Here is a 27,998-nt window from a genome sequence, read left to right as displayed (position 1 = left end):
GCTTGAATCCAGGAGGTGGAGGTTGCAGTGAGCCAAGATCACGCCATGCACTCCAGCCTGGGCAATAAGAGTGAAACTCCATCTCAAAAAAAAAAAAAAAAAAAAAAAGTATATATATATATATATATATGTGTGTGTGTGTGTGTGTGTGTGTGTGTGTATGTGTGTGTTTATGTATGTATATGTATTATAATTTTTAAGTGAAAAATCTAGGGAGAATAAAGGCAGAGAAGTTAAGATTAAACTAGAGTCAAGGATGTCCAGGTAACTTAGTTTGAGAAGGCAGTGTCTTGGTCAATTTTTTGATGCTGTAACAGAATACCACAGACTGGATAGAAAGAAAATAAATTTATTTCTCACAATTCTGGAGACTAAGAAGTCCAAGTATCAAGGTGCCAGCATCTAGTAAGGGCCTTCTTGCTGCATCATCTGGAGGTGAAAGGTGAAAGGGCAAGTTGACACAGAAAGAAAAAGCTCCCTTATTTTTTAAAGGCATTAAACCCATCCATGAGGACAGAACCTTTCTGGCCTAATGGTCTCTTAAATGCTGCACCTGTTAATACTGTTACAATGACAATTACATTTTAACATAACTTTGGGAGGGGACATTCAAACCATAGCAGGCAGGGATCAAGTAGCAAATTTAGAAGCTAAATTCATCCTAACTCCCTGTGCTCCCCCCACCCCCTTAGTTCTAAACTATTTTTCATGGATATAAGGATAAATATAGAAAGCACTTTAGGGAAATGACAGACAAATTAGTTAAATATAACTTATGATTAATTTACTGTACATTTTACATATTAAAGCAATTTTTGAGCTTGATATGGACTAGAAAAACTTGGAGGTTCTAGTTGTTTCATCTTGGTTACAATCTTTAATATCTACCCAGTTGATCTTCATAATAGCAACCAATTGATTTTCCTTTTTGGCTGACAATTTCATATTGGCACCTTCTGAATTTAAATGATTTGGGTGGTGTCAGGAGGGACGTTAACTTGATGCAGTGGTAGTCTCCAAATATACTTATCCCAGAGGTCATGGGACAAAAAAGTGACACCACATTAGGATGCTTGAATCATATAGTTTAGTAAAGACATTTAAAACACACAGTGGGAGGCAAGGGGAAAGAGTTGAGGGTAGGTTAACATGTGAATACAATGTAAGTGGGTGGAAGGACCACACTGCCTAAATCCTGGGCTGTGCAATGTTTATGTCTTGTCTTTCTCTTTTCCACATCAGCTCTCCTTTGCTGATGGTGTGCTTACAGAGACTAGAAATGAGGTTTACGCAAGGGGACCCAACAGATGCACAATTGACACACTTTATTAGAGTAAGGCCAGAGCAAATGCACTTGGTCACAGCTGTAGTCCATCAGTTTGCCTGCTGAGCTACAATGTATTTTATTTGCCTTTCTTGGGCAGAGGATACATGGAGCCAGAATGGGTGTCACCAATGGGTGGCTGAATAAGATTTTATGGATATTGGGTAGTATTTTATATGCCTCAGATATATTTAATGTATCTTGGATATTTGACACCTCATGTATATATAGTGTATCTTGAATATCTAGTGTCTTTCCATCCCTTTTCATCTATATTCATAGAGAAATGCTGTACTTACTTTATCTCTTTAATATGGCTTACACAGGTTTCTAACTTCTAGCTATGATTTTAACATTTTAAGAGTTTTACCCATCTATTTGGGTTCTTGTATTTTATATATTCTCAAATATACAGCAGATGCAAATTATAAAAGCAAACTCTCCCAATCTCTAGCCTTCGATTTTAAGATATCAAGTTAACTCCAGGGTTATCGCATTTTTGGAATAAAGATACATCAGTCTCTACAGGACATAGTGAATGAATGTTTAGAGCTCATACCAGTGCATTGGTTGTTTGCCTTTGTACAAAGTACTATTTCTGAGGAGTTTTTAGAAATAAGATTCACCTTGCTTGCCTAGTGTAGATAATGTTAGCTTGAAGTCATGCTAACATGAGAGATCATAAAGGAAAAAAGTCATCAAGGAAAAGATTCTACAGATAGCAGCTCAACGTAGAGAAGACCGTAGGTCACATGGTATTTTTAAAAAATAGATCGTATTTTTTACACCAGTTTTAGGTTCACAGCAAAATTGAGTGGACAGTATAGACAGCTCTCATATACCCCTTTCCCTGACACATGCACAACCTTCCCCACATTCCCATACCAGCTGCCCTGTGTCTGGACTTCTGACCTACAGAGACTGTGAGATAATAAATGGGTATTTTTTTTCATGCTACAACATGGATGAACCTGGAGGACATTAGACTAAGTGAAATAAGCCAGTCATAAAAACGGCAAATACACTATTACACTTATATGAAGTACTTAGTCAAATTCAGAGACAGAAAGTAGAAGGGTGGTTGCCCCAGACTCTGGTAACTACCATTTTACTGTCACTTCTATGAGTTCAGTTGTTTTATTTTTTTTTATTTTTTTATTTTTTTTTTGAGACGGAGTCTCGCTCTGTCTCCCAGGCTGGAGTGCAGTGGCGCGATCCCGGCTCACTGCAAGCTCCGCCTCCCGGGTTCGCGCCATTCTCTTGCCTCAGCCTCTCCGAGTAGCTGGGACTACAGGCGCCCGCCACCACGCCCGGCTAGTTTTTTGTATTGTTAGTAGAGACGGGGTTTCACCGTGGTCTCGATCTCCTGACCTCGTGATCCGCCCGCCTCGGCCTCCCAAAGTGCTGGGATTACAAGCGTGAGCCACCACGCCCGGCCGTGAGTTCAGTTGTTTTAGATGCCACGTAAAATAAGGGCATGAGACATTTATCTTTCTCTGCCTGGCTTATTTCACTTAGCATAATGTTCTCCAATTCCAGCCAAATGAATAACGCTACAGTGAACGAGGGCGTGTAGATATTTCTTCTGCAAATTGACTTCAAATTTTAGGGGTAAATACTCAGAAGTGAGATTGCTAGATCATAAGGTAATTCTGTTTTGAGTGTTTTGAGTAACGTCCGTTCAGTTTTTTATAATGGCTGTACTAATTTACATTCTTACCAACAGTGTGCAAGGCTTCCCTTTTCTCCACATCCTCGCCAACACTTTGTTATCTTTCATTTTTTTGACAGTAGCCATTGTTACAGGCGTAAGGTAATGTTTCATCCTGGTTTTAATTTGCATTTCCCTAATGATTAGTGATTTTGAGCATTTTTTCATGTATCTGTTGGTCATTTGTATGTCTTCTTTTAGAAATGTCTATTCAAGTCCCTTGCCGATTTTTAAATTGATTTATTTGTGTTCTTGCTAATGAGTTGTTTGAGTTTCTTATATATTTTGGATATTAACTCCTTATTGGATATATAGCTTGTAAATATTTTCTCCCAATCTGTAGGTTGCCACTTTGTTCATTGTTTTCTGTTTGTTGTAATTCCATTGGCCTATTTTTGCTTTTGTTGCCTGTGCTTTTGGGATCAAATCCAAAAAATCATTGCCTAGACCAATGTTACGTAGTTTTCCCCCTCTGTTTTCTTCTAGTAGTTTTACAGTTTCAGGTCTTGGGTTTAAATCTTTAATTCATTTTGAGTTGATTTTTTTATATATTGTGAGATAAGGGTCCATTTTCATTCTTCTGCATGTGGATGTCTAATTTTCTTAGCACCATTTTTAGAGAGTCTTTTTTTCCCATTGTGTATACTTGGCACCTTTGTTGACAATCAGTTGAGCACATACATGGGTTTCTTTTTGTGCTCTTTGTTTCACTGGTCACTGTGGCTGTTTTTTATGCCAATACCATGCTGTTTTAATTACTATAGCTTTGCAGTGTGGTTTGGAATCAGGTCGTGTGATGCTTCCATCTTTGTTCTTTTTACTCATGACTGCCATGGCTATTCAGAGCTTCTTGTGGCTCTATATGAATTTTAGGATTCTTTTTTCTATTTCTATGAAAAATGACATTGGAATTTTGATAGAGATTACATTGAATCAGTATGTCACTTTGGGTATTATGAACATTTTAACAATATTCTTCCAGTCTATAAGCACAAAATATCATGCTATTTACTTGTATCTTCTACAATTTCTCTGATCAACATTTTATAGATTTCAGTGTACAAGCCTTTCTTCACCTCAGTTAAATTTCTTTCTTTCTCTCTTTTTTTGGTAGCTATTGTAAAAGGAGTTCTCGGCTGGGTGCGGTGGCTCACGCCTGTAATCCCAGCACTTTGGGAGGCCAAGGCGGGTGGATCACGAGGTCAGGAGATCGAGACGACGGTGAAAACCCGTCTCTACTAAAAATACAAAAAATTAGCTGGGTGCGGTGGCGGGCGCCTGTAGTCCCAGCTACTCGGGAGGCTGAGGCAGGAGAATGGCGTGAACCCGGTAGGCGGAGCTTGCAGTGAGCCAGAGCTTGCAGTGAGCCGAGATCATGCCACTGCACTCCAGCCAGGGCAACAGCAAGACTCCGTCTCAAAAAAAAAAAAAAAAAAAGGAGTTCTCTTAATTTCTTTTGTGGATAGTCTGTTATTAGTATATAGAAGTGCTACTGATTTTTTGTGTGTTGATTTTGTATCCTGCAAGTTTACTGTATTTATTCATTTATTAGTTCTAACAGTTTTTTGGTGTAGTCTTTAGGGGTTTCTATATATAAGATTATCTCTTCAGCAAACAGGGGCAGTTTCACTTTTTTCTTTTCTATTTGGATGCTTTTTATTTCTTTCTCTTTCTAAATTTTTCTGGCAAGGACTTCAGTACTATGTTAAATGGACATAGTGAAAGTGGGCATCCTTGTCTTATTCCAGATCTTAGAGGTAAGGCTTTCAATTTTTCACCATTGAATATAACGTTAAGTGTGGGCTTATCATATTTGGCCTTTATTGGCCAAATATGCAGTACATTTCTTCTATACCTAATTTAGTAGAAGTTTTTCTCAGGAAAGGATGTTGAATTTTGTCAAATGATTTTTCTACATCTAATGAGATGATCATATGGTTTTTGTCCTTCATTCTATTAATGTGCTGTATACAATTATTTATTTACATATGTTGAACCATCTTTCCATCCAGTGATAAATCCCATTTGATCATGTTGAATTGTTCTTTTAATATGTTGTTGAATCTGGTTTGCTAGTATTTTATGGAGGATTTTTGCTTTTCTATTTATCAAGGATACTGGCCTATAGTTTTCTTTTCTTGTATTGTCCTTATCTGGCTTTGGTATCAGGGTAATAATGCTGGTCATGTAAAAAGAATTTAGAAGTATATCCTCCTTTTCAGCTTCTTTGAAAGCATTTGAGAAACATTGGTATTAGTTCTTTAACTGTTAGGTGGAGTTCAGCAGTGAGCCAACGGGTCTTGGGCTTTTCTTTGATTGCAAAGAACTCATTATTGGTCTGTTTAAATTTTCTATTTCTTTATGATTCAGTCTTGGTAGGTTGTATGTGTCTAGGAATTTATCCATTTCTTCCACGTATCCAGTTTGTTTTGTTGGCATATAATTGTAATAGTCACTTTGATCCTTTGTATTTCTGTGGTATCAGTTGTAATATCTCCTCATTTGTTTCTCATTTATTTGAATATTCTTTTTTCTTGTTAATCTAGCTGAAGGTTTGTTGATTTCATTTATCTTTTCAAAAACCAATTCATAGTTTTGTTGATCTTTGTGTTGCTTTCCTAGTCTCTACTTTATTTATTTATTCTCTGATCTTTATTATTTCTTTCCTTCTGTTAATTTTGGGCTTAGTTCTTCTTTTTCTAGATCCTTGAGGAGTAATGTTATTTATTTGGGATCTTCTTTTTTGATGTAGGTATTTTTTACTGTAAACTTTCCTCTTACGACTGCTTTTGCTGCGTCCCTTAAGTTTTGGTATGTTGTGTTTCCATTTTTGTTTGTCTCAATATATTTTTTTAAATTTCCCTTTTAATTTCTTCATTGCCCCCTTGGTTGTTCGGTTGTTCAGGAACATGTCGTTTAATTTCCATATATTTGTGAATTTTCCCAAATTTTCCTGTTACTCATTTCTAGTTTTATACCATTGTGGCCAGCAAAGATACTTGATACGATAACAAACTTAAATTTGTTAAAACTTGTTTTGTGGCCTAATATATAATCTATCCTGGAGACTATTTTATGGTATTTGAGAAGAATGTGTATTCTGTTGCTCTTGAATGGGATATTCTGTACAGGAATACCTTATTTTATGGTGCTTTGCTTTATTGCACTTTGCAAATATTCTGGTTTTGTTTTTTTTTTCCTAAATTAAAGGTTTGTGGCAACCCTGTGTCAAGCAAGTCTGTTGTCACCATTTTTCCAATACTATGTACTCACTTCATGTCTCTGTGTCAGCATTTTTTAGCAATAAAGTATTTTAAAATTAAGGTATGTATATTTTTAGACATAATGCCACTTGTACACATAATAGATTGTAGTATAGTATAAACATAACTGTTTATATATGCTGGGTAACAAAAATGTATGACTCACTTTATTGTGATATTTGCTTTATTGTGGTGGTCTGAAACTGAACCTACAATATCTCCAAGGTATGCCTGTAAATGCCTGTTAGGTCCATTTGGTCTAAATTTATTCAAGTCCAGTGTTTTTAAATATATTTTCTGTCTGGATGATTCGTTCATTGTTGAAAGTGGGGTATTGATGTCTCCTACTATTATTGTATTAGAATCTATCTCTCTTTTCAGATCCTTTAATACTTGCTTTATATATTTAGGTAATTTGATGTTAGGTGCATATGTATTTACAATTGTTATATCCTCTTGATGAATTGACCTTTTTTTGTTAAATAATGTTCTTCTTTGTTTCTTTTTACAGTATTTGACTTAGTCTATTTTGTCTTATGTAAGTATAGATAACCCTGCTCTCTTTTGGTTTCCATTTTGTTGAATAGCTTTTTTCAGCTGCTTACTTTCAGCCTGTGTGCATCCTTAAAAGCAAATCTCTTCCAGGTAGCATATAGTTGGATCTTCCTTTCTTACTCTTTCAAAATTGCTCTGGCAATTAAGACTCTATGTCTTTTTCCTAGAGTGTAATTCATTTACATTCAAGGTAGGTATTGAAAGGTAAAGAGTTATTACTGCTATTTATTTATTTATTTATTTATTTATTTATTTATTTATGACAGGGTCTTGCTCTGTCACCCAGGTCAGAGTGCAGGGGTGTGATCATAGGTCACTATAACCTTGAACTCCTGGGTTGAAGGGATCAACCTCAGCCTCCTGAGTAGCTGGTACTACAGGCATGTGCCACCACACCCAGATACATTTTTAAAAAACTTTTTTTTTTTTAGAGACAGGGTCTTGTGTTTTGCCCACACTGGTCTCAAACTCCTGGCTTCAAGCAATCCTTTGGCCTCAAGCAATCCTTCTGCCTCAGCCTCCCAAAGTGCTGGAATTACAGGCATGAGTGATCACGCCCACCCAGCTTCGTCAATTATTTTCTAGTTGTTGTGTAGGTACTTTATTTCTTTATTTCTCTTGCTGTCTTCCTTTGTGATTTGATGGTTTCCTGTAGTGGTATGCCTTGAGGACTTTCTATGTTTGTTATGCACTGCACTGTAATTTAAATATTTTTCTTTTGCATCTTATTCACTAGATTGTGAAGCGATGCTTTCTCCAAAACATTTCTTTTCAAGTTTTAGAGCAACAAATTTACAGCAGATTCAGATGGCAATACTTGAAAGTAGTAGCTTTTAGGTAACATTATAGTGGTTGCTTCTTACTCATCTGCTTCCCTCAGCCTGGATTCTAATAGTGCAAGAGCACTGACCTCATTATAGTTTAATTATTAGCCCATTTACAGAAGTATAGAAAACGAGTTGCCTTTTTCCGCCTACAGTTAATCTATTCAGGAAAAGAATGAAACATATAGTTGAATTTGTGTGAATAAGTTTATACATTCAGATTTTAGCCAACATTATTAACTCAGTCAACAGTTCTTCATTCTAAAAAAGCAAAACAAGTCAGATTATATACATTTTAACTAAATGGTTACTTTAGACATTGATGAATTAACTGTTGATAAAACAACAGTAATTCAGAATTTATGTTTCAAAGAGTTAAGAATTTGTTCCATACATAACATAGTATTGAGTTCTTATTGTTTTCTTTTTTCTCTTTTTTTTTTTTTTTTTTTTTAAAGACAGTGTCTCATTCTGTCGCCCAGGCTAGAATGTAGTGGTACAATCACTGGCTCACTGTAGTCTTTAGCTCCCTGGCTCAGGTGATCCTCCCACTTCAGCCTCCTGGGTAACTGGGACTACAGGAACATACCACCATGCCCAGTTAATTTTTTTGTAGAGATGGGGTTTAGCCATGTTGCCCCAGGCTGGTCTCAAAATCCTGAGTTCAAGTGATCTGTCTGCATTGGCCTCCCAAAGTGCTGGGATTACAGGTGTGAGCCACTGCGTCTGGCTTTTATTGTTTTCTTTCCACATGATTTCAGGAAAGTAGATTTTCATGTGTAAATATATTAGTTGTTTTACAAATGTCATTTTCTGAAGTTTTTTGCACTGTATATTTTTATCAGAATGTATCAAGAAGTAACTGTAAATCAAGGTGTCATTAGTGCAGTAATGCACTAGTAGTGCAGCTCTGACATTTTCAGAGTCCTCAATATTTTAACTAATTTATGAGAGGGAGTGTTCCTTTTCAGAGAGGGCTGTAGGATCTTTATTTCCAGTTAGATTGCTAACAGAGGTCTTACTTTCACTTTAGGGCAGTATTTGTCTATATTATTCCTCCAAGTGCACCTCTGACTGCACCTGTGTTCATTGAAAGTTTGATTCTGAAATATAACCCAGCCTCTTGAGGTGAAGGTGCTCAGTAAAATATCACCAAACAGGAAGTTGTTTCAACAGAAATTCATATTCTTGGTTTTCTTATATTTTCAGTTTGTATTTAGCAAAAATTAAGGACATTGATTTTTACTGTAACTAAAAAAGTTATTTAAAAAACACTACTACTTTTTAATTTTTATTAGTATTTAAAAGGAACTCTTTTTTATTTCTAACATATGCCACTTATGGGTACATATCAACGAATAAAAGAAAGTAAACATTTAAAACATATGAGTACCTCCTGAAATGAATAATGAAGAATCATCTTTAGATGGAAAAATATACCAGGTTCTACTTATGAAATAAATTATGTGAGTAAGATTACAAAAGATGGTAGTCTGTTTAGGCAGGCCTATTAAAAGCATTAAGACTTGAGTACTGGCTATTAAAGTGAGTAAATGGCAATATTATAAAGTTAAACACATGCCAAAAAACATTTTCCAGAGGACTGGGATTGTAACAATACCATTAATGAGGGCAAAGAGGTCTTAATGCAATTTGCACTTTCTAAAGTTTCAAAAAGAGGCTTTGAGTTAGTGTATTATTAATGTACTGAGCATCTGGAACTGTGTAAAAGCTATGGACATTGAGCAAATGCAGGATTTCCCCACTAGGTTGCATTCTAACTTATTGCCTCCCTAGTGAAATACTAGTTTTAAAGAAGTTTGACAAAGTAAAATGACAATATCCAGATAAGACATGGACATTCCAAAGTGTCTTTTAGTTTGTGAGATCTGACTTTTAAAAAAATTGCCTCTGAGGTTAACAAATTGAAGTGATGTGAACACCAATTAGTAAATTAAATCATCTCTATCACTATATGTTGGCTGGTCTCCCTATATGAATAGTATTTACCCTTTATGAGCTATTAAGTAAGATATTTTCAACAAAGATACCTCACATTTTTCATATATGTAAGCCATAAGACCTGAGAGACAGCTCTGTGTCACTGTACTTTCCTTTAAGTTATTTTTTAGGTGCCTAGTTAGGATACCTAAGAGAATTTAACAGTTGAGTTATTTTTGTGTTTATTTATGAGATTTATCTGGCAAGACGGAAATAGTTAAACTGTCTAAATGTGTAATTCAGGTGTCACCTGCAATGAGAATACAAAAGCTGTAGACCTAAATATTTTGTTATCTGAAACTGAAAATTTGCTGTAGGCCATTTTCACTAAAATAACCAGTATGTTTTTGCCATAGAATTGTACTCCAAATTTGCATGTAGCCCCTGTGTAATTTCACAAAAGGTTTTAAGGTACTTTAAAAAAAAACTCCGCTGAAGAAATTAAAATAAACACACTGTGTTCTGTGGAAATGTGTCATAGTCACCAAATTCTCCCTTTTATGAAGCGTTCCTCATAGCTCTTTGCCCGAACTAAAATCCGGATAGTCCCAGAGAACATACCACTTCGTCAGACCTTCCAAATTATGACCATCCTTTCCTCTCCTAACTTGTAGTATCTCAGACTCAGTATCCTATTTACTCTCCATTGTTCTTTCTAAATCTTTACCTGTCTGTTTTCTTCCAGAAGGGAGGGGAGAAGAAAGGAAGGGAGGAAGGAATGAATGAACAAACTCTCACCAACAAAAAACTAGTCTAGTCTAGCTAGTCTCTTTGCTCATGTCTTTTAGTCATGCCCCCTTTCCCCTTCACCTTTGTCATCTTACAAAGCATCTGGATACTCTTATTTTTAATATTTTATTTTTATTTGTTTTTTCAGATAGGGTGTCACTCTATTGCCCAGGCTGGAGTACGGTGGCATGATCACAGCTCAGTGCAGCCTTAACCTCCAGGGCTCACGCAGTCCTCCCACCTCAGCCTCCTGAGTAACTGGGATCACAGGCACACACCACCACACCCAGCTAATTTTTGTACTTTTTGTAGATACAGGGGATTTTTGCCAAGTTGCCCAGGCTGGTCTCGAACTCCTGGGCTCAAGTGATCCTCCAGCCTCAGCCTCTCAAAGTGCTGGGATTACAGGTGTGAGCCACTGCACACAGCCAACTCTTCTTTTATTAAGGACTTTGGCACCTGGTTTTACAGTTATGTTTTACCCCTCCCTACTCTCCTCCCTGACCTTCCATTGTTTTGGACCTTCATTTTTCATTCATTTATAAAATTCATTCAACAAGTATTTACTGACCACTTTCTATATGTAAGGTACTGTTCTATGCACTGGGCAATCAGCAGTAAGTAAAACAGACAAAAATCATTGTCCTTTTGTATTCCAGGGTGAGAGACAGAAAATAAATGAGAGACACAGAAAGCTACTAATATGTTAGATGATATTATGGACTGAATGTTTGTATCCCACCAAATTTTTTATGTTGAAGCCCTAACCCCCAGTGTGGTTATATTTGGAGATGGGGCCTCTAAGGAAGTAATTGAGGTTAAATGAGGTTGTAAGGATGGGGGCCTTATCTGATAGGATTAGTGTTCTTATAAGAAGAGACACCAGAAAACTCCGTTGCTCTCTCTCCCTGTCCCTCTCTGAATAGAGAGGAAAGGCCATGTGAGGACACAGAGGGAAGGTGGCTGTCTGCAAGCCAAGAAGAGAGCCCTCACCAGAAATCAAGTTAACAGGCACCTTGATCTTGGACTTCATAGCCAAGAAGTAAATAAATTTCTCTTGTTTAAGCCACTCAGTCTGTGGCTTAAACTAATAACTGTAAGAAATAAATTTCTTTTGTTTAAGCCATTCAGTCTGATATTTTTGTGTGGTAGCCTGAGGGGACTAATATAGATGGTGATAAGTGCAATGTAGAAAGCTAAAGCAAGGAAAGGGGAAAAAGAGGATCTTGGGGTTGGAATTTTGGTGGGGGGGTGCTGGAGGGTTGTCATTTATAATTTAATTGGATGGTTTGGGAAGGCCTATCTGAGAAGGTGACAGTGAGTGAAAGTGTAAAGGAAGACAGGAAGCAAACCATTCTGATTTGGGGGGAAGAATGTTCAGATAGTGGGAATCTTGAGATAGGAGAGTACCTAGTTTGAGCAAAAGGAAGCCAGTGTAGCAGAGTAGGACTGAAGTATGGGGAACTGAAGGAGATAAGGTCAAAGAAATAGCTGGGTAAAATCACACCACAGTAAGAATTTAGATTTTGTTCTAAATGCAATAGGAAGCCATTGGAGGGTTTAAACTTAGTTTTAAAAGGATTATGTTGGCTGCTGTATGGAAAATGGACTGTAGAGAGCATAGGCTGAAGCAAGGTGACTGTTAAGGAGTCTGCTATAATCTAGATGATAGATGGTGGTGTCTTGGACCGCTGTGGTAGCAGTAAAGATAGTGAGAAATGTTTAGAGTCTAGATAAATTTAAAAGTAGTGCTGGCAGGGCCGGGCGCGGTGGCTCACGCTTGTAATCCCAGCACTTTGGGAGGCCAAGGCGGGCGGATCACGAGGTCAGGAGATCGAGACCATGGTGAAACCCCGTCTCCACTAAAAATACAAAAAATTAGCCAGGAGTGGTGGTGGGCGCCTGTAGTCCCAGCTACTCGGAGAGGCTGAGGCAGGAGAATGGCGTGAACCCGGGAGGCGGAGAGCTTGCAGTGAGCCGAGATCGCGCCACTGCACTCCAGCCTGGGTGAGAGAGCGAGACTCCGTCTCAAAAAAAAAAAAAAAAAAAAAAAAAAAGTAGTGCTGGCAGGATTTGCTGATGAATTGGATGAGCAGTAATAGAGATGAGGGGCTGGGTGTGGTGGCTCATGCATATAATCCCTTTGGGAAGCCAAGGTGGAGGATTGCTTGAGTCCAGGAGTTCGAGACCAGCCTTGGCAACACAGCAAGACCCTGTCTGGTTTTTTTTTGTTTTTTTTTTTTGTCGTTGTTGTTGTTTTCAAGCCAGACATGGCAGTGCATACCTGTAGTTCCAGCTACTTGAGAGGTTGAGGTGGGAGGATCGCTTGAGCCCAGGAATGTGAGGCTACAGTGAGCTATGATCACACCATTGCACTTCAGACTGAGCAACAGAGTGAGACCCCATCTCTAAAAAAAAAAAAAAGAGAGGAAATAAGGTTTTCTTGCTGGTCCCCCCTTTTAAATCTGTACTGTCCCGCTAGGCAATGTCATCTCTATGCATTCTTTTTTAGTTTTATCTTTTTTTCATGCTTTCCTAATATATAATTAAATTCTGACTTCTACCTTAAGTACAATGCCCATATATCCAACTGCCATATCAACATTTCCATTTGGATATCTTAAAGGCAACAAACTTTTATTCTTCCTTCCAGTCTTGGTCCTTTGCCAGTGTTGCCTGTGTGAATGAATGGTACTGTCTTAGTTCATTTTCTGTTGCTTGTAACAGACTACCTGAAACTGGGTGATTTATTTTTTAAAAGGAATTTATTTCTTGCAGTTACAGAGGCTGAGAAGTTCAAGACTGAGAGGCTGCATCTGGTGTGGGGCCTTCTTGCTGGTGGGAACTCTCTGCTGAGTCCCAGGGTGGCTCAGAGTATCACAGGGCAAGGAGGCTGAGTATACAAGCTCGAGTCTCTACTCCTTTTTGTATAAAGCCACTAGTCCCACTCCCATGATAAACCATTAATACATGACTGGACAAATCCATTCATGAGGGCGGCACTCTTGTTACCCTGTCACCTCTTAAAGTCCCCCACCTCTCAATGCTGCCACGTTAGAGATTAAATTTCAACATTTTGGAGAGGACAAATGTTCAAAACATAGCAGGTACTGTAATCATATTTGGGCTAATCATATACCTACAGAGCACCTGTGAACCTTTTTCTCCCTTCCCTGTCATGTCCCATCCAACCCCATACCTTATTCATTTTAACTTTAAGTATTTTTATAATCTGTTCACTTTTCTTTCTCTACAGTTAATTTTCAAAAAGGTAAAGTCATAGCTCACATATAAAGTTAGCACCTATCACAGATTTTATTAAATTCACTGATTAATGAAGAAAAAGTATGATGTTTGGCCTATTCAGAGAGCATTTAAGGATTTATGTACTTGTAGGCAATTTAATAAGGAATAGACTATAAGAAAACTGGTTGATGTACTACAGGGCAATAAATAGTAACCTTTAGGGTTATCTTTTCTCCTGGACAGAAATGATTTGTATTTGTATTAGACAAAAATCTCTAAGTTGAAATATAATTTGCTAAGTCTGGAACCTTAATTAATAGTGAACAGTGAGTTCAACAAAGTGTATCTCCCTAGATAATCTTCTAGTGGGCCTTTGCCTCCATTTGAAATGGAAAGTTTGTACTGTTTCTTTTTTATCTTATTTTCAAGGTTTGCATATTTTTTCTTAACTCATTCTAATTCAAGCCACTGCCATCTCTGGATTACTATATTAGTAGCCTAAATGTACCTGTTATAACTCCTCCTCTAACTCATCATATTAGTAATCAGACTAATGTTTTTATATTTTATATTTGTGAAATATGTGTGTATATAAGTCTACAAAGCTAATATGTACATTTTAAATAATAATAAAATAGAGATCTGAGTATCCATCACCCAGCTTAAGAAATAGAACATTATTTCTACATTAGAAGCTTCCATCTGGCCAGGTGCAGTGGGTCATGCCTGTGATCCTAGCACTTTGGGAGGCTGAGGGGTGGATCACCTGAGGTCAGGAGTTCAAGACCAGCCTGACCAATATGGTGAAACCCCGTCTCTACTAAAAATACAAAAATAAGCCAGGTGTGGTGGTGTTCACCTGTAGTCCCAGCTACTCAGGAGGCTGGGACAGGAGAATTGCTTGAACTCAGGAGGCGGAGATTTCAGTGAGCCGAGATCACGCCACTGCACTCTAGCCTGGGTGACAGAGCGAGATTCCGTCTCAAAAAAAAAATCCTCCATTTGTTCCTTCCCAATTGTATCCCCCTAAAGCTAAAGGTATTAGTTTCGTGAGTTTTTTAAAGTTATATATATTTTTCTCAAAGAACATATTGTTTTTGAACTTCATATAAATGCAATCATATTTGTTATCTACCTGTATTTGCATTTTTTACTCAACATCTAAAAGTTTGTGATTCATCCTTGTTAATATGTGAGAAACTAGTTCATTTATTTATGTTACTACATAGTATTCATTTGTGTGTTCTTTTCAATTTTTAAAATTGTGGTAAAATACACATAACATAAAATTTACCTTTTAAGCATTTTTAAGTGTACAATTTAGTGCCATCGAGTACATTCATGATGTTGTACAACCATCACCAGTATCCCTTTCCAAAACTTTTCAATCATCCCAGTCAGAAACTGTACTGATGGAACAATGACTCTTGTTTAGCCCCTTCCCTCAGGCCCTGGTAACCTCTCTTCTACTTCGCATCTCTAAGAATTTGTCTATTCTAGGTACCTCATATAAGTGGAATCATATAATATTTGTACTTTGTGTACAAAAATACAGTGGCTTTTTTCACTTACTACAACATTTTCAAGGTTTATCCATATTCAAGCATTTGTCAGAATTTCATTCCTTTTATAGTTGAATAATTTTCCATTGCATGTAGGTCATACATTTTGTTTATTCATCTGTTGATCAACACTTGAGTTGTTTCCACTATTTGGTTATTGGGAATAATGCTTCTATAAACATCAGCATACAGCTGTTTGTTTGGATCCTAGTACTTTCAGATATTTGGGGTTATATACTTAGGAGTGGAATTGCTGGATCATATGGTAATTCTATGCTTATGAACTTTTGAGGAACTGCCAGACTGTTTTCCACAGCAATTGTACCATTTTACATTGCCACCAGCAATGTGTGACAGTTACAGTTTCTGCATGTCCTTGCAACACTTACTTATTTGGACAGTAGTTATCCTAATGGGTGTGAAGTGGGACTTCATTGTGGTTTTGACTTGCAGTTTCCTAATGACTAAGGATGTTGAGCATCTTTTCATGTCCTTTGGGCCTTTTTTTTTTTTAATCTTTCAAGAAATGTCTATTAAAGTCCTTTGCCTATATTTGAATCTGTTTGGTTTTTTTGTTGTTGAGTTGTAGGAGTTCTTTATATCTTCTGGATATTAATCTTTTATCAGCCATATGCTTTGCATTCTGTGTACTATCATTTTAACTTTCTTGACAGTATCCAAAAAAGTTTTATAATTTTTTATGAAATCTGAGTTTATCTATATTTTTCATTTGTTACTTATGCTTTTGATGTCATAGCCAACAAATCATTGCCAAATCCAAGGTCATAAAGCCTTCTATTTTTTTTCTTTTAGAGTTTTATATTTTTTAGCTCTTACAGTAATGTCTTTGACCAATGTTGAGTTAATTTTTGTTTATTATGTAGGCAAGGTGTTACTTCATTCTTTTTACATGTGGTGATCCAGTTTTCTCAACACCATCTGCTGAAAAGAATCTTCATGCATTGTTTCAATAATGCAATTTGACAAAATGCAACACACTTTCATGATACAAATTCTCAACAAGGTAGGAATAGAAGGGAATTTAATATAATAAAGGTCATATGTAAGAAGCTCATAGCATACTCAGTGGTGCAAACTGAAAGGTTTTCCTCTAAGATCAGAAACAGGGCAAGGATGCCCACTCTTGCCACTTCTGTATAACATAGTACTAGAATTCCTAGCCAGAGCAATTAGGCAAGAAAAAGGAATAAAAGTCTTCCAAATGGGAAAGGAAAAAGTAAAATTGTCCTTGTTTACAGACATGATCTTTCCTGAAGATCTTATTTTTAAAAAAACTGTTAGGACTAATAAATTGAGTAAAGTTGCAATATGCAAAATTAACATACAAAAATGAGTTGTATTTCTATACACTGACAACAAACTGTCTGAAAAGGAAATTAGGAAAACATTTCCATTTGTAGTAGTACCGAAACAAATAGAATACTTAGGAATAAACTTAAGGAGGTAAAAGACTTGTATATTGAAACCCATAAAACATTTCTGTATATACCGTTTTATTTTGATTCTTATTTCCTTTTCTGTTTTCCACAGCGGCTACACTGTTTTATATTCCCACCAGCAATACACAAGGATTCTAATATCACAACATCTTCACTAATAGTTGTTATTTTATTTATTTATTTTTTTAAATAATGGCCTTCCTAACAGCTGTGAACTAATATCTCATCGTGGTTTTGATTTGCATTTCCCTGATAATTACTGATGTTGAGCATCTTTCCATATACCTGTTAACCATTTGTATATCTTCTTTGGAGAACTGTCTATTCATGTCCTTTGCCTGTTTTTCAATTTTTTTTAATATTGAGTTTCTTAATATATTTTGGATATTAACCCCTTATCAGATATATGGTTTGCAGATATTTTTTCTCATGCTTTAGATTGCCTTTCCACTCTTTTTTTTCCCTTTACTGTGCAGAAACCTTTTAGTTTGTTGTGGTCCCAATCGTATGTTTTACTTTTGTTGCCTGTACTTTTATGTCATATGCATAAAATCATTGTTAAATCTAATGTTACAAAAATTTTCTCCTGTGTTTTTTTCTAAGAGTTTTGCAGTTTCAAGTCTTTTTTTTTTTTTTTAGACTGAGTCTCACTCTGTTGCCAGGCTGGAGTGCAGTGGCGTGATCTTGGCTCACTGCAACCTCCACCTCCCAGGTTCAAGCGATTCTCTTGCCTCAGCCTCCTGAGTAGCTGGGACTACAGGCGCGTGCCACTCTGCCCGGCTAATTTTTTGTATTTTTAGTAGAGATGGGGTTTCACCGTGTTAGCCAGGATGGTCTCAATCTCCTGACCTCGTGATCTGCCTGCCTTGGCCTCCCAAAGTGCTGAGATTACAGGCATGAGCCACTGCGCCTAGCCAACAGTTTGAAATCTTACATTTAAGTCTTTAATCCATTTTGAGTGAACTTTTGTGTATTGTGTAAGATAAAGGTCCAGTTTTATTCTTTTGCATGTGGATATTGTTTGCCCTGAATTATTTGTTGAAGAGACTGTCTTTTCCCCATTATGTATTTTTGGCACCCTTGTTGAAGATCAGTTGATCATACCTGTGTGGATTTATTTCCAGGCTCTCTGTTCTCTTCCAATGGTCTATATGTCTGTCTTTATGGCAATGCAATTACTATTTTGATTATGGTGGGTTTGTAAGATGTAAATGTCATGAAGCACGATGCCTCTAGCTTTGTTGTTCTTTCTCAAGATTGTTTTGATTATCCCAAGTCCTTTGTGGTTGCATATTAATTTTTGTATTTTTTTCTGTTTCTGTAAAAAATGTCATTGGGATTTTGATAGGAATTACATTGAATCTACATTTATATTAGTCTTTAAAATCAATGTTCCCCAACCTTCTTAGCACCAGGGACTGGTTTTGTGGAAGACAGCTTTTCCACAGACCTGGGTTGGGGGTGGGGGTGATGGTTTCGGGATGAAACTGTTCCACCTCAGATCATCAGGCATTAGATTCTCATAAGGAGTATATAACCTAGATCCCTTGCAAGCACAGTTCACAGTAGGATTTGCACCCCTATGAGAATATAATGCTGCTGCTGATCTGACAGGAGAGGGAGCTCAGGCAGTAATGCTCACTCACCTGCCACTCACCTCCTGCTGTGCAGCCTGGATTCTACCAGTACTGGTCTGTGGCCTGGGGGTTGGGGACCCCTGTTTTAAATGTTTCATAGAGGACTGTGCATAGTGGCTCACACATGTAATCCCAGCACTTTGGGAGGCCAAGGCAGGAGGAGCACTTGAGGCCAGGAGTTCAAGACCAACCTGGGCAATATAGTAAGACTCCATACCTACGAAAAAAAAAATTACCAGGGCATGGTGGCTCATGCCTGTAGTCCTAGCTACTTGGGAGGCTGAAGTAGGAAGATTGCTTGAGCCCAGGAGTTTGAGGTTACAGTGAACTATGATCACACTACTACACTCCAGCCTGGGTGACAGAGCAAGACTGTATCTCAAAAATAATAAATTAATTAGCAAAGAAATGAAAATAAAAAATTAATAAAATTAAATAAATAAAAATGTTTTGTAGAATTGGTATTGAGGCCATTTAGGTCCTTAGCTTTTCTTTGATGGGAGACTTTTTGTTACTGATTCAGTCTCCTTACTAGTCTGTTCAGATTTTCTCTTTCTTCATTATTCAGTCTTGGTAGGTTGTATATTACTAGGAATTTGTCCATTTCATCTAGTTTATCCAATTTATTGGCATATAATTTTTCAGAGTAGTCTTTTATTATATCAGTGGCATCAGTGTCTCTTCTTTCATTTCTGATTTCATTTCTCTTTTTTTCTTAACCAATTTAGGTAAAGACTTGTCAATTCTGTTGATGTTTTCAAAAACCAACTGTTTTTTTAATTGTTTTTCTGTTCCCTATTTTATTTCTGCTCTAATCTTAATATTTCTTTCCTTCTGCAAACTTTGAGTTTACTTTGTTCTTTTTCTAGTTCCCTGAAGTGTAGAATTGGGTTACTTGAGATCTTTCTTTTTTAATGTTGGCATTACCGCTATAAACTTTCCTCTTTAGTACTGCTTTTGGTGTATCTCTTACTTTTAGTATGTTGTGTTTTTTTTTTCCATTGGTCTCAAGATAATTTCATAACTTTCCTTTTGATTTCTTTTTTGACCCATTCATTGGTTGTTCAAAAGTGTGTTAATTTTCATATTTTTGTAAATTTGCTGGTTTTCTTTCTGATGCTGAATTTTAGTTTGATTCTGTTGTGGTTGCAAAAGATACCTGGTATTAATTTTTATCTTACATTTGTTAAGACTTGCTTTGTTACCTAACACGTGATCTGTCCTAGAGAATGTTCCATGTACAGTTGTGAAGAATATGTATTTCGCTGCTGTTGGGTAAAGTGTTCTATATATGTCTGTTAGGTCCATCTGGTCTCTAATATTGTTCAAGTTCTGTTTCCTTATTGATCTTCTGTTTGGATGTTTTATTCATTACTGAAGGTGAGATATTCGACTTTCCTACTCTTCTTATGTTGCTGTTTATTTCTCTCTTCAGTACAATCACTATTTGCTTGCTATATTTGGGTGCTCTGATGTTGGTTGTGTATATATTTATAGTTGTTAAATATTCCCAGTGAATTGACCCATTTATCATTATATAATGTCCTTTTTTTTGTCTCGTGACAATTTTTGACTTAGAATCTGTTTAGTATCCTAGAATTGCCACCTATGCTGTCTTTAGTTGCCATTTATAAGTAATATCTTTTTCTATCCCTTCACTTTCAGCCTATGGGTATCCTTAAATTTAAAGTGAGTCACTTGCAGGCAGTGTTTTTATCTATCCAGCTACATTATATCTTTTGATTAGAAAATTTAATCCATTTACATTTAAAGTAATGACTGATAGGGAAAGACTTACTATTGTCATTTCAATAATTGTTTTCTGTCTAACTATAGCTTTTTTGTTCCTCTTTTCCTCCCTTGATGTCTTTTTCTGGAGAATAAAAAGTAATATAATAACTTCTTAGCTGTGTTTATAGAATTAAAGTAGTTCTTCCTATTTAATTAAAGCATATTGTACAGCAGTTAACTATTTTACTAATGTTTTGTTTTATAGTCTTATTAAGAAGTTTATTTCTGGCCGGGCACGGTGGCTCACGCCTGTAATCCCAGCACTTTGGGAGTCCGAGGCAGGCGGATCACTAGGTCAGGAGATCGAGACCATCCTGGCTATCACAGTGAAACCCCATCTCTACTAAAAATACAAAAAACTAGCCGGGCGAGGTGGCGGGCGCCTGTAGTCCCAGCTACTCAGGAGGCTGAGGCAGGAGAATGGCGTGAACCCCGGGGGGCAGAGCCTGCAGTGAGCCGAGATCGTGCCACTGCACTCCAGCCTGGGCGACAGCAAGACTCTGTCTCAAAAAAAAAGAAGTTTATTTCTAAAAATAGTTAAAGGTAAAATTGAGGAAATAAACTATCTTATAAAAATTGATCAGTTGCTGTTTTCCAGAGAATTTGGGGTGGTTTCTTGTAATAACTTGTCCAAATTGTGTAGAACTCATAGTATATAACAAGTGGATAAAACAGTTCAATTTAAATAATAATCTCTAATATTAGCTTTTGTCTTTTTCATTTATTCAGCTTTATTATTAACTTCTTTCTTTGCATTTGCTATATTTCATTTTCTAGCTTCTTGGAAAGAATGCTTGATTCTTTTATTTTAACATTTTAAAAATAAATATATTTCAAGCTATAAATGTATTTCCAAGTATTGCCATTGCTGTATGCCACATGTTTCGAATTGTGAGTGCTTTTCTTATTCATAACTAAATATTTCATGAATTCTACTGTGTTTTTCTATTTAATTCATATGGTTTTTAAGAATATGAGTTTTACAGCCACGTGTGTTGGTCCACACCTGTAATTTCAGCACTTTAGAAGGCTGAGTCTGGAGGATCCCTTGAGACCAGAAGTTTGAGACTAGCCTGGGCAACAAAGCAGGATCTCATCTCTACAAAAAATATAAAAATTAGCTGGGTGTAGTGGCATGCACCTGTAGTCCCAGCTACTCAGGAGGCTAAGGTGGAAGGATTGCCTGAGCCTAGTAGTTCGAGGCTGCACTGAGCTATGATCTCACCACTGCACTCCAGCCTGGGTGACAGAGACCCTGTCTCTGAAATCAATCAGTCAATCAAGATGAGTTTTTGTTTTGGGCTTGACTTTTAATCTACCATGACTTTATATTATCGACTTTTAATCTACCATGGCATAATTGTTGAAATATGTGATCAATATGATAAGGATTGCTTAAAATTTGTTGAACGTCCTTTTGTAATCTAGCCCATGGCTGTAAATGTTCCATTTGTGCCCATATATTTTCTACTTCTTGGCTGAGTCTTTATTTATATCTTTTTTCAATGCAGGTTATTAATGATGATCAAATATTCAAATAATGAGTTTATCTGCCTATACACTTAGTAAAATGATCTTAAATCATCTTCATTTGAAGACTATTTAAGAATATTAAGAAACTTCACCTTAAGTTTAAAGAGAGAACTTAAAGTTTGTTAACTTTGACAGAGGTTTTTTGATTTTTGCTTTTGCTTTTGAAATTGCCAAGATAGTAGTAGTAATAGTAGTGGTGGTGGTGGTGGTGGTGGTGGTGGTGGTAGAAATTGCCAAGATAATAGTAGAAGTAGAAGCAGTAGTAGTAGTAGTAGCAGTAGCAGTAGCAGTAGTAGTGGTAGAAATTGCCAAGATAGTAGTAGTAATAGTGGTGGTGGTGGTGGTGGTGGTGGTGGTGGTGGTGGTGGTGGTGGTAGAAATTGCCAAGATAATAGTAGTAGTAGTAGCAGTAGTAGTAGTAGTAGCAGTAGCAGTAGTAGTGGTAGAAATTGCCAAGATAGTAGTAGTAATAGTAGTGGTGGTGGTGGTGGTGGTGGTGGTGGTGGTAGAAATTGCCAAGATAATAGTAGAAGTAGAAGCAGTAGTAGTAGTAGTAGCAGTAGCAGTAGTAGTGGTAGAAATTGCCAAGATAGTAGTAGTAATAGTAGTGGTGGTGGTGGTGGTGGTGGTGGTGGTGGTGGTGGTGGTAGAAATTGCCAAGATAATAGTAGAAGTAGAAGCAGTAGTAGTAGCAGTAGCAGTAGTAGTGGTAGAAATTGCCAAGATAGTAGCAGCAGCAGCAGCAGCAGCAGCAATGTTGGTGGTAATTGTAACAGCAACAGTAGCAGCAGCAGCTAACTGTGCTAGCACCATTCAGATCTCTCTAAATCTGTTAATAAATTTAACCCCATAACAGCTCTATGAGATAATATTGTTTTCCTCATTTTATAGATGAGAAAAGACACAGAGAGATTAATATACTTGCGGTAGTCACATTGTAGTCACATTGGCTTAAACAAATGAGGTTAAGTTTGTTTAGCTAGACACACACAAAATAATTTTTTTCTCTCCTCTCTTTAGTTATTAGAAAAATTAAAAGAACGTTGGTTCTCTACTGGTTTATGGCATAATCTGGAGTTGGTGAAGACAGTCATTGTAGAACCACAGGGAGGAGAAAAAACGAATTTTGATGAATTACTGCAGGTGTACTATGACGCAATCAAATACAAAGGAGAGAAAGGTAACTGGAAATTATTTCATGGTCGGTGAAAAAATATTTTTTATTACAAAGTAAGAAGATACAATTATAATTTTATATTTTTAAATGAATTACACTTAAGAGAAAAATTATAATCCTGAGTGAAAAAAAAATAAATTGGGTATTTAATTGTACTTGTTCTCCTATGAATATTTTCACTTGGGTATGCTGATTCAACTTTAAGAAAAACGATGCCATCATCTCACAGTCTTCAGTGCACTACCTGAAATAGTTTGTGCAAAAAGGCAGTTAGGATATATATAAATATATTCCTTATAGCCAAATGAGACCTATATTTTGATGCATTTAGTACACTTGGTGCTTATATTCTTTTTTTTTTTGAGACGGAGTCTCGCTCTGTCACCCAGGCTGGAGTGCAGTGGCACAATCTCGGCTCACTGCAAGCTCCGCCTCCCGGGTTCACACCATTCTCCTGCCTCAGCCTCTCCAAGTAGCTGGGACTACATTCTATTACATAAGGTAAACTTGAATTTTCAAAACATAACTGAAAACTCAATTCCAAGTTAGAGCATATCCATGAAAAGTTTGATGTGAGGCCGGGCGTGGTGGCTCTTGCCTGTAATCCTAGCACTTTGGGAGGCTGAGGCGGGTGGATCACTTGAGCCCAGGAGTTCGAGACCAACCTGCGCAACATGGTGAAATCCTGTCTCTACAAAAAATACAAACGTTAGCAGGGTGTGGTGCGTGTGCCTATAGTTCCAACTACTTGGGAGGCCGAGGTGGGAGGATCACCTGAGCCCAGGAGGTCAAGGCTGCAGTGAGCTGTGATTGTGCCACTGCACTCCAGCCTGGCTGACAGAGTGAGACCCTGTCTCACACACACAAAATAATAAAATAAAAAAGTTTGAAGTGAAGGGATAGTAATAGTTTATGAACAATGCAAGAAAGAGGTAATATAACACGTCAGTATCTTTTTAGGGTGTATATATTATGGTGTTCTCTGTGTCTGTTTTAAATACTTTTAAATATATTGATTCCATATGCTATGTATTATCAATTAAAATTATTTCAATTATTCTGAGAATTTTACTTTCAGGTGGTAAAGGTAATAATGCAACTTCAATTTTTATTAAATAAACCTGTTTATAATCGCACAGTTCATATGCAAGTTGCTATTCTGACATGTTTTTACTGTATAAGTTATCTGGAAGATGCACAGTTTGTAAATTGGTTTGCTACCCTTTTGCATATAAATGTAATTTTGTTCCCCTTATTTACTTAAAGACATTGAACTTTTAAAACTTTATCTCATAATAGTGTTTTATTTTGATTATTTTAAATTTGCTACTATAATTACTATAATTATAAATCAGGTATTTTCAAAATGACAAGAATAAGCAATTTCTGAGAATTTTGGATATGCTTTTTTCTGTTGTCTAAGATGGAGCTCTCCTGGTAGCAGTTTGTCGTGGTAAAGTGAGTGAGGGTCTGGATTTCTCAGATGACAATGCCCGTGCTGTCATAACAATAGGAATTCCTTTTCCAAATGTGAAAGATCTACAGGTAGGCCATCAAAACCTTAAGTTTTATTATTACAGGAGTCATTGGTTTTGTATAAAGTTAATTGCAGGGATCCCTCATTTTATTGTGCTTTGCTTTACAGTGCTTTTTTACAAATTGAAGGTTTGTGGTAACCCTGCATTGTGCAAGTCTTTCGGCACCATTTTTCCAACAGCATGTGGTCACTTGTTTCTGTGTCACATTTTGGTTAATTCTCACAATATTTCAAACCTTTTCATTATTATTATATCTGTTAGGGTGATCTGTGATAAGTGATCTTTGATGTTACTATTGTAATTGTTTTGGGGGACCTCATACTGTACCCACATAAGAGAGCAAACGTAATTGATAAGTGATGTATGTATTCTAACCGCTCCACTGACCACCCTTCCCCCATTTCTCTCTCCTTGGGACTCTCCATTCCCTGAGACACAACAATACTGAAATTGGGCCAGTTAATAACAATGGCCCCTAAGTGTTCAAGTGAAAGGAAGTGTTGCATGCTTCCTACTTTAAATCAAAGGCGAGACATGATTAAGCTTAGTGAGCAAGGCATATTGAAAGCCGAGACAAGACAAAAGCTAGGCCTCTAGCACCAACCAATTAGCCATATTGTGAATGCAAAGGAAAAGTCCTTCAAGGGAATTAGAAGTGTTACTCCAGTGAATGTACAAATAATAAGCAAACAGCCTTATTACTGATATAGTGAAAGGTTTAGTGTCTGGAAAGAAGATCAAACTGTCCATAACATTCTCTTAAGCCAAAACTTAATTCAGAGCAAGGCCCTAACTCTTTTCAATTCTGTGAAAGCTGAGAGAGATGAGGAGGCTGCAGAAGAAAAGTCTGAACCTAGCAGAGGTTGTTTCATGAGGTTTAAGGAAACAGCCATCTCCATAACTTAAAAGTGCAAGGTAATGCAGCAGGTGCTGATGGAGAAGCTACAGCAAGTTATCCAGAAGATCTGGCCAAGATAATTGATGAAGGTGGCTATGCAAAACAACAGATTTTCAGTGTAGAAGAATCAGCCTTCTATTGAAAGAAGATGCCACCTAGGACATTCATAGCTAGAGAGGAGAAGTCAATGCCTGACCTCAAAGCTTCAGAGAATAGGCTGACTCTCTTGTGATGGGCTAATGCAGCTGGTGACTGTAAGTTGAAGCCAATGCTCATTTAACATTTTAAAAATCCTAGAGCCTTTAAGAATTATACTAAATCTACTCTGCCTGTACTCTATAGGTGGAACAACAAAGCCTGCATGACAGCACATCTGTTTACAGCATGGTTTACTGAATATTTTAAGTCCATTATTGAGATCTACTCCTCAGAAAAATCAGTTCCTTTCAAAATATTACTGCTCATTAACCACACACGTGGTCACTCAAGAACTCTATGGAGATGTACAAGGAGATTAATGTTGTTTTCATGCTTGCTAACAAAACATCCATTCTGCAGCCAATGAATAAAGGAGTAATTTCTACTTCCAAGTCTCATTACTTAAGAAGTACATTTCACAAGGCTATAACTGCTGTAGATAGCGAGTCCTCTGATGCATCTGGACAAAGTTGATTAAAAACCTTCTGGAAAGGATTCACCGTTCTAGATGCCATTAAGAACATTCATGATTCATGGGAGGAGGTCATAATATCAACACTAACAGGAGTTTGGAAATCATTGATTCCATCCCTCATTGGATGACTCTGAGGGAGTTAAGAGTTCAGTGGAGGAAGTAACTATAGCTGTGGTGGAAATAATAAGAGAACTAAATTAGAAGTGGAGCCTAAGACGTGACTAAATTGCTGCAATCTCATGAGGAAACTTGAACGGATGAGGAGTTGCATTTTATGGATGAGCAAAGAAAGTGGTTTCTTGAGATAGGAACTATTCTTAGTAAAGATGCTGTGAACATTGTTGAAATGACAACAAAGGAGTTAGAATATTAAATAAACTTAGTGCATGAAGCAGCGGCAGAGTTTGAAAGGCTTGACCCCAATTTTGAAAGAAGTTTTATGTTGGGTAAAATGCTATCAAAGAGCATCTTATGCTACAGAGAAATCTGTTGTGAAAGGAAGAGTCACGTGATAGAGCAAACTTCATGGTCGTCTTATTTTAAAAAATTGCCACAGCCACTCCAACCTTAGCAACCACCACCCTGATCAGTCAGCAGCCATCATTGAGGCAAGACCCTCTACCAGCAAAGAGAGTGACTCACTGAAGGCTCAGATGATCATTCGCCTTTTTTAGCAATAAAATATTTTCAAGTTAAGGTATATACATTGGCTTTTGAGACATAATGCTGTTGCCCACTCGATAGACTGCAGTATAGTGTAAACGTAGCTTTTATATGTGTTGGGAAACCAAAAAATTCATGTGACTGACTTTGTTATGATATTCTCCTTATTGGGGTGGGCTGGAACCAAACTTGCAATGTCTCTCAGGGATGCCTGTATATATTTTCCTGTATCCTTAGACATTTTTAAATCTTTGGTGAATCTGAATGAGTGAGAAAAATTTAGTAGATATAGATTTTATTTTATTCTCAACTTATACTGTCTTTGGTCAACAAGAGTTATTTTCAAAGTCTGGTCCTGGGCCAGGTGCATTGGTATCACCGGGGAACTTAATAGAAATAAAGACTTTCAGCCTCATCCAGATCTGCCGAATCAGAAACTGTGGAAGTGAAGCCCAGCAATTTGTGTTTTATCAGTCTTTTAACCACAGACTCATGGGTTCCTCCGGGGAATCCTGGGGTCTTTTGTCCATCTGGCTCCCTTCTCTCCAGTGTCCTGCCTTGCAGATTTTGTGATTTAGTCACTCCATATTCTGATCTCTTCCACCTCAGCTCAACAGGACCACTGCGCTCTGCTTGTACTTTAATGCTCTGTGCTGTGGTCAGGAAATTATACTCAAGCAGAGAACTGGGATAATGGAGTTCACCTAATGAATTCCACTTAGCTCCAGAATTACTGTCTTGTGCTGTTTGGTGTCTACTACCTGAAAACAATTGCTCCATTTTGCCTGGTTATGCGATTACTTACAATGGAAGAAATATTCTTAAACCAGTTACTCAATCTTGGCCAGAAACAGTTGTATCTCATTATCACTGACTGTTTCCTAAACAATATATTTGAAAAACTATAGTAATAATTTGAGCCTAAGTTGAACTTACTGTTCCTCAAGGAGGATTTTCTTTTACTTCCTACAGGCATTTGAAAGTGCTGGCAATCTGAGAAAACTTGAGATTTTCTGACCACTGAGCTGACTTATTGATTATTTCCTATATCCCTCCTCCTAGGATACAATCAGTTAGGGTCTCATACCAAAGCAGGAGTTCTTTCATTAGAATAGTTATCTTTTTAATTGTTAATACTTTACTAGGTACTGTGAATTAGATAATTTTACTTTTATTTTTCTAGTCCATAGCAGTCTTTAGGTAACATTAACAGTAATAAGCAGTATTTCTTTTGGTAGCCCTTACTCTTCCGTAACCTCTAGACCTCTTCAAAATTTCTGAAAGTCCTCAGCGGGTATCTCACTTGATGATTCAGAATCTAATACTTTTTCAGCCTCCAGTAACTTTGGTGGTTTCCACTACCTTTCTTCAGTTAACCAGTGCTACTGCTGAGGGCACTAATGGCTATGCCCA

General features: G+C 37.0%; 1 protein-coding gene across 1 annotated transcript in view; it reads left to right on the top strand.

Moving 5' to 3' along the window:
- The window catches only part of BRIP1 (BRCA1 interacting protein C-terminal helicase 1), a 174,700-nt gene that overhangs the window by 99,140 nt on the left and 47,562 nt on the right, over positions 1-27,998 (top strand). The window contains exons 15-16 of the mRNA XM_003278472.4: positions 22,657-22,816; positions 24,237-24,358. Coding sequence (XP_003278520.3) covers positions 22,657-22,816; positions 24,237-24,358 — 282 coding nt within the window. The remainder of the gene's footprint in view (positions 1-22,656; positions 22,817-24,236; positions 24,359-27,998) is intronic.

This window comes from Nomascus leucogenys, chromosome 14 (genome assembly GCF_006542625.1).
Source record: "Nomascus leucogenys isolate Asia chromosome 14, Asia_NLE_v1, whole genome shotgun sequence".
Lineage (NCBI taxonomy): Eukaryota > Metazoa > Chordata > Mammalia > Primates > Hylobatidae > Nomascus > Nomascus leucogenys.
The sequence above is the reverse complement of the archived record's forward strand: the minus strand, read 5'-3'. Positions and strand labels throughout refer to the sequence as shown.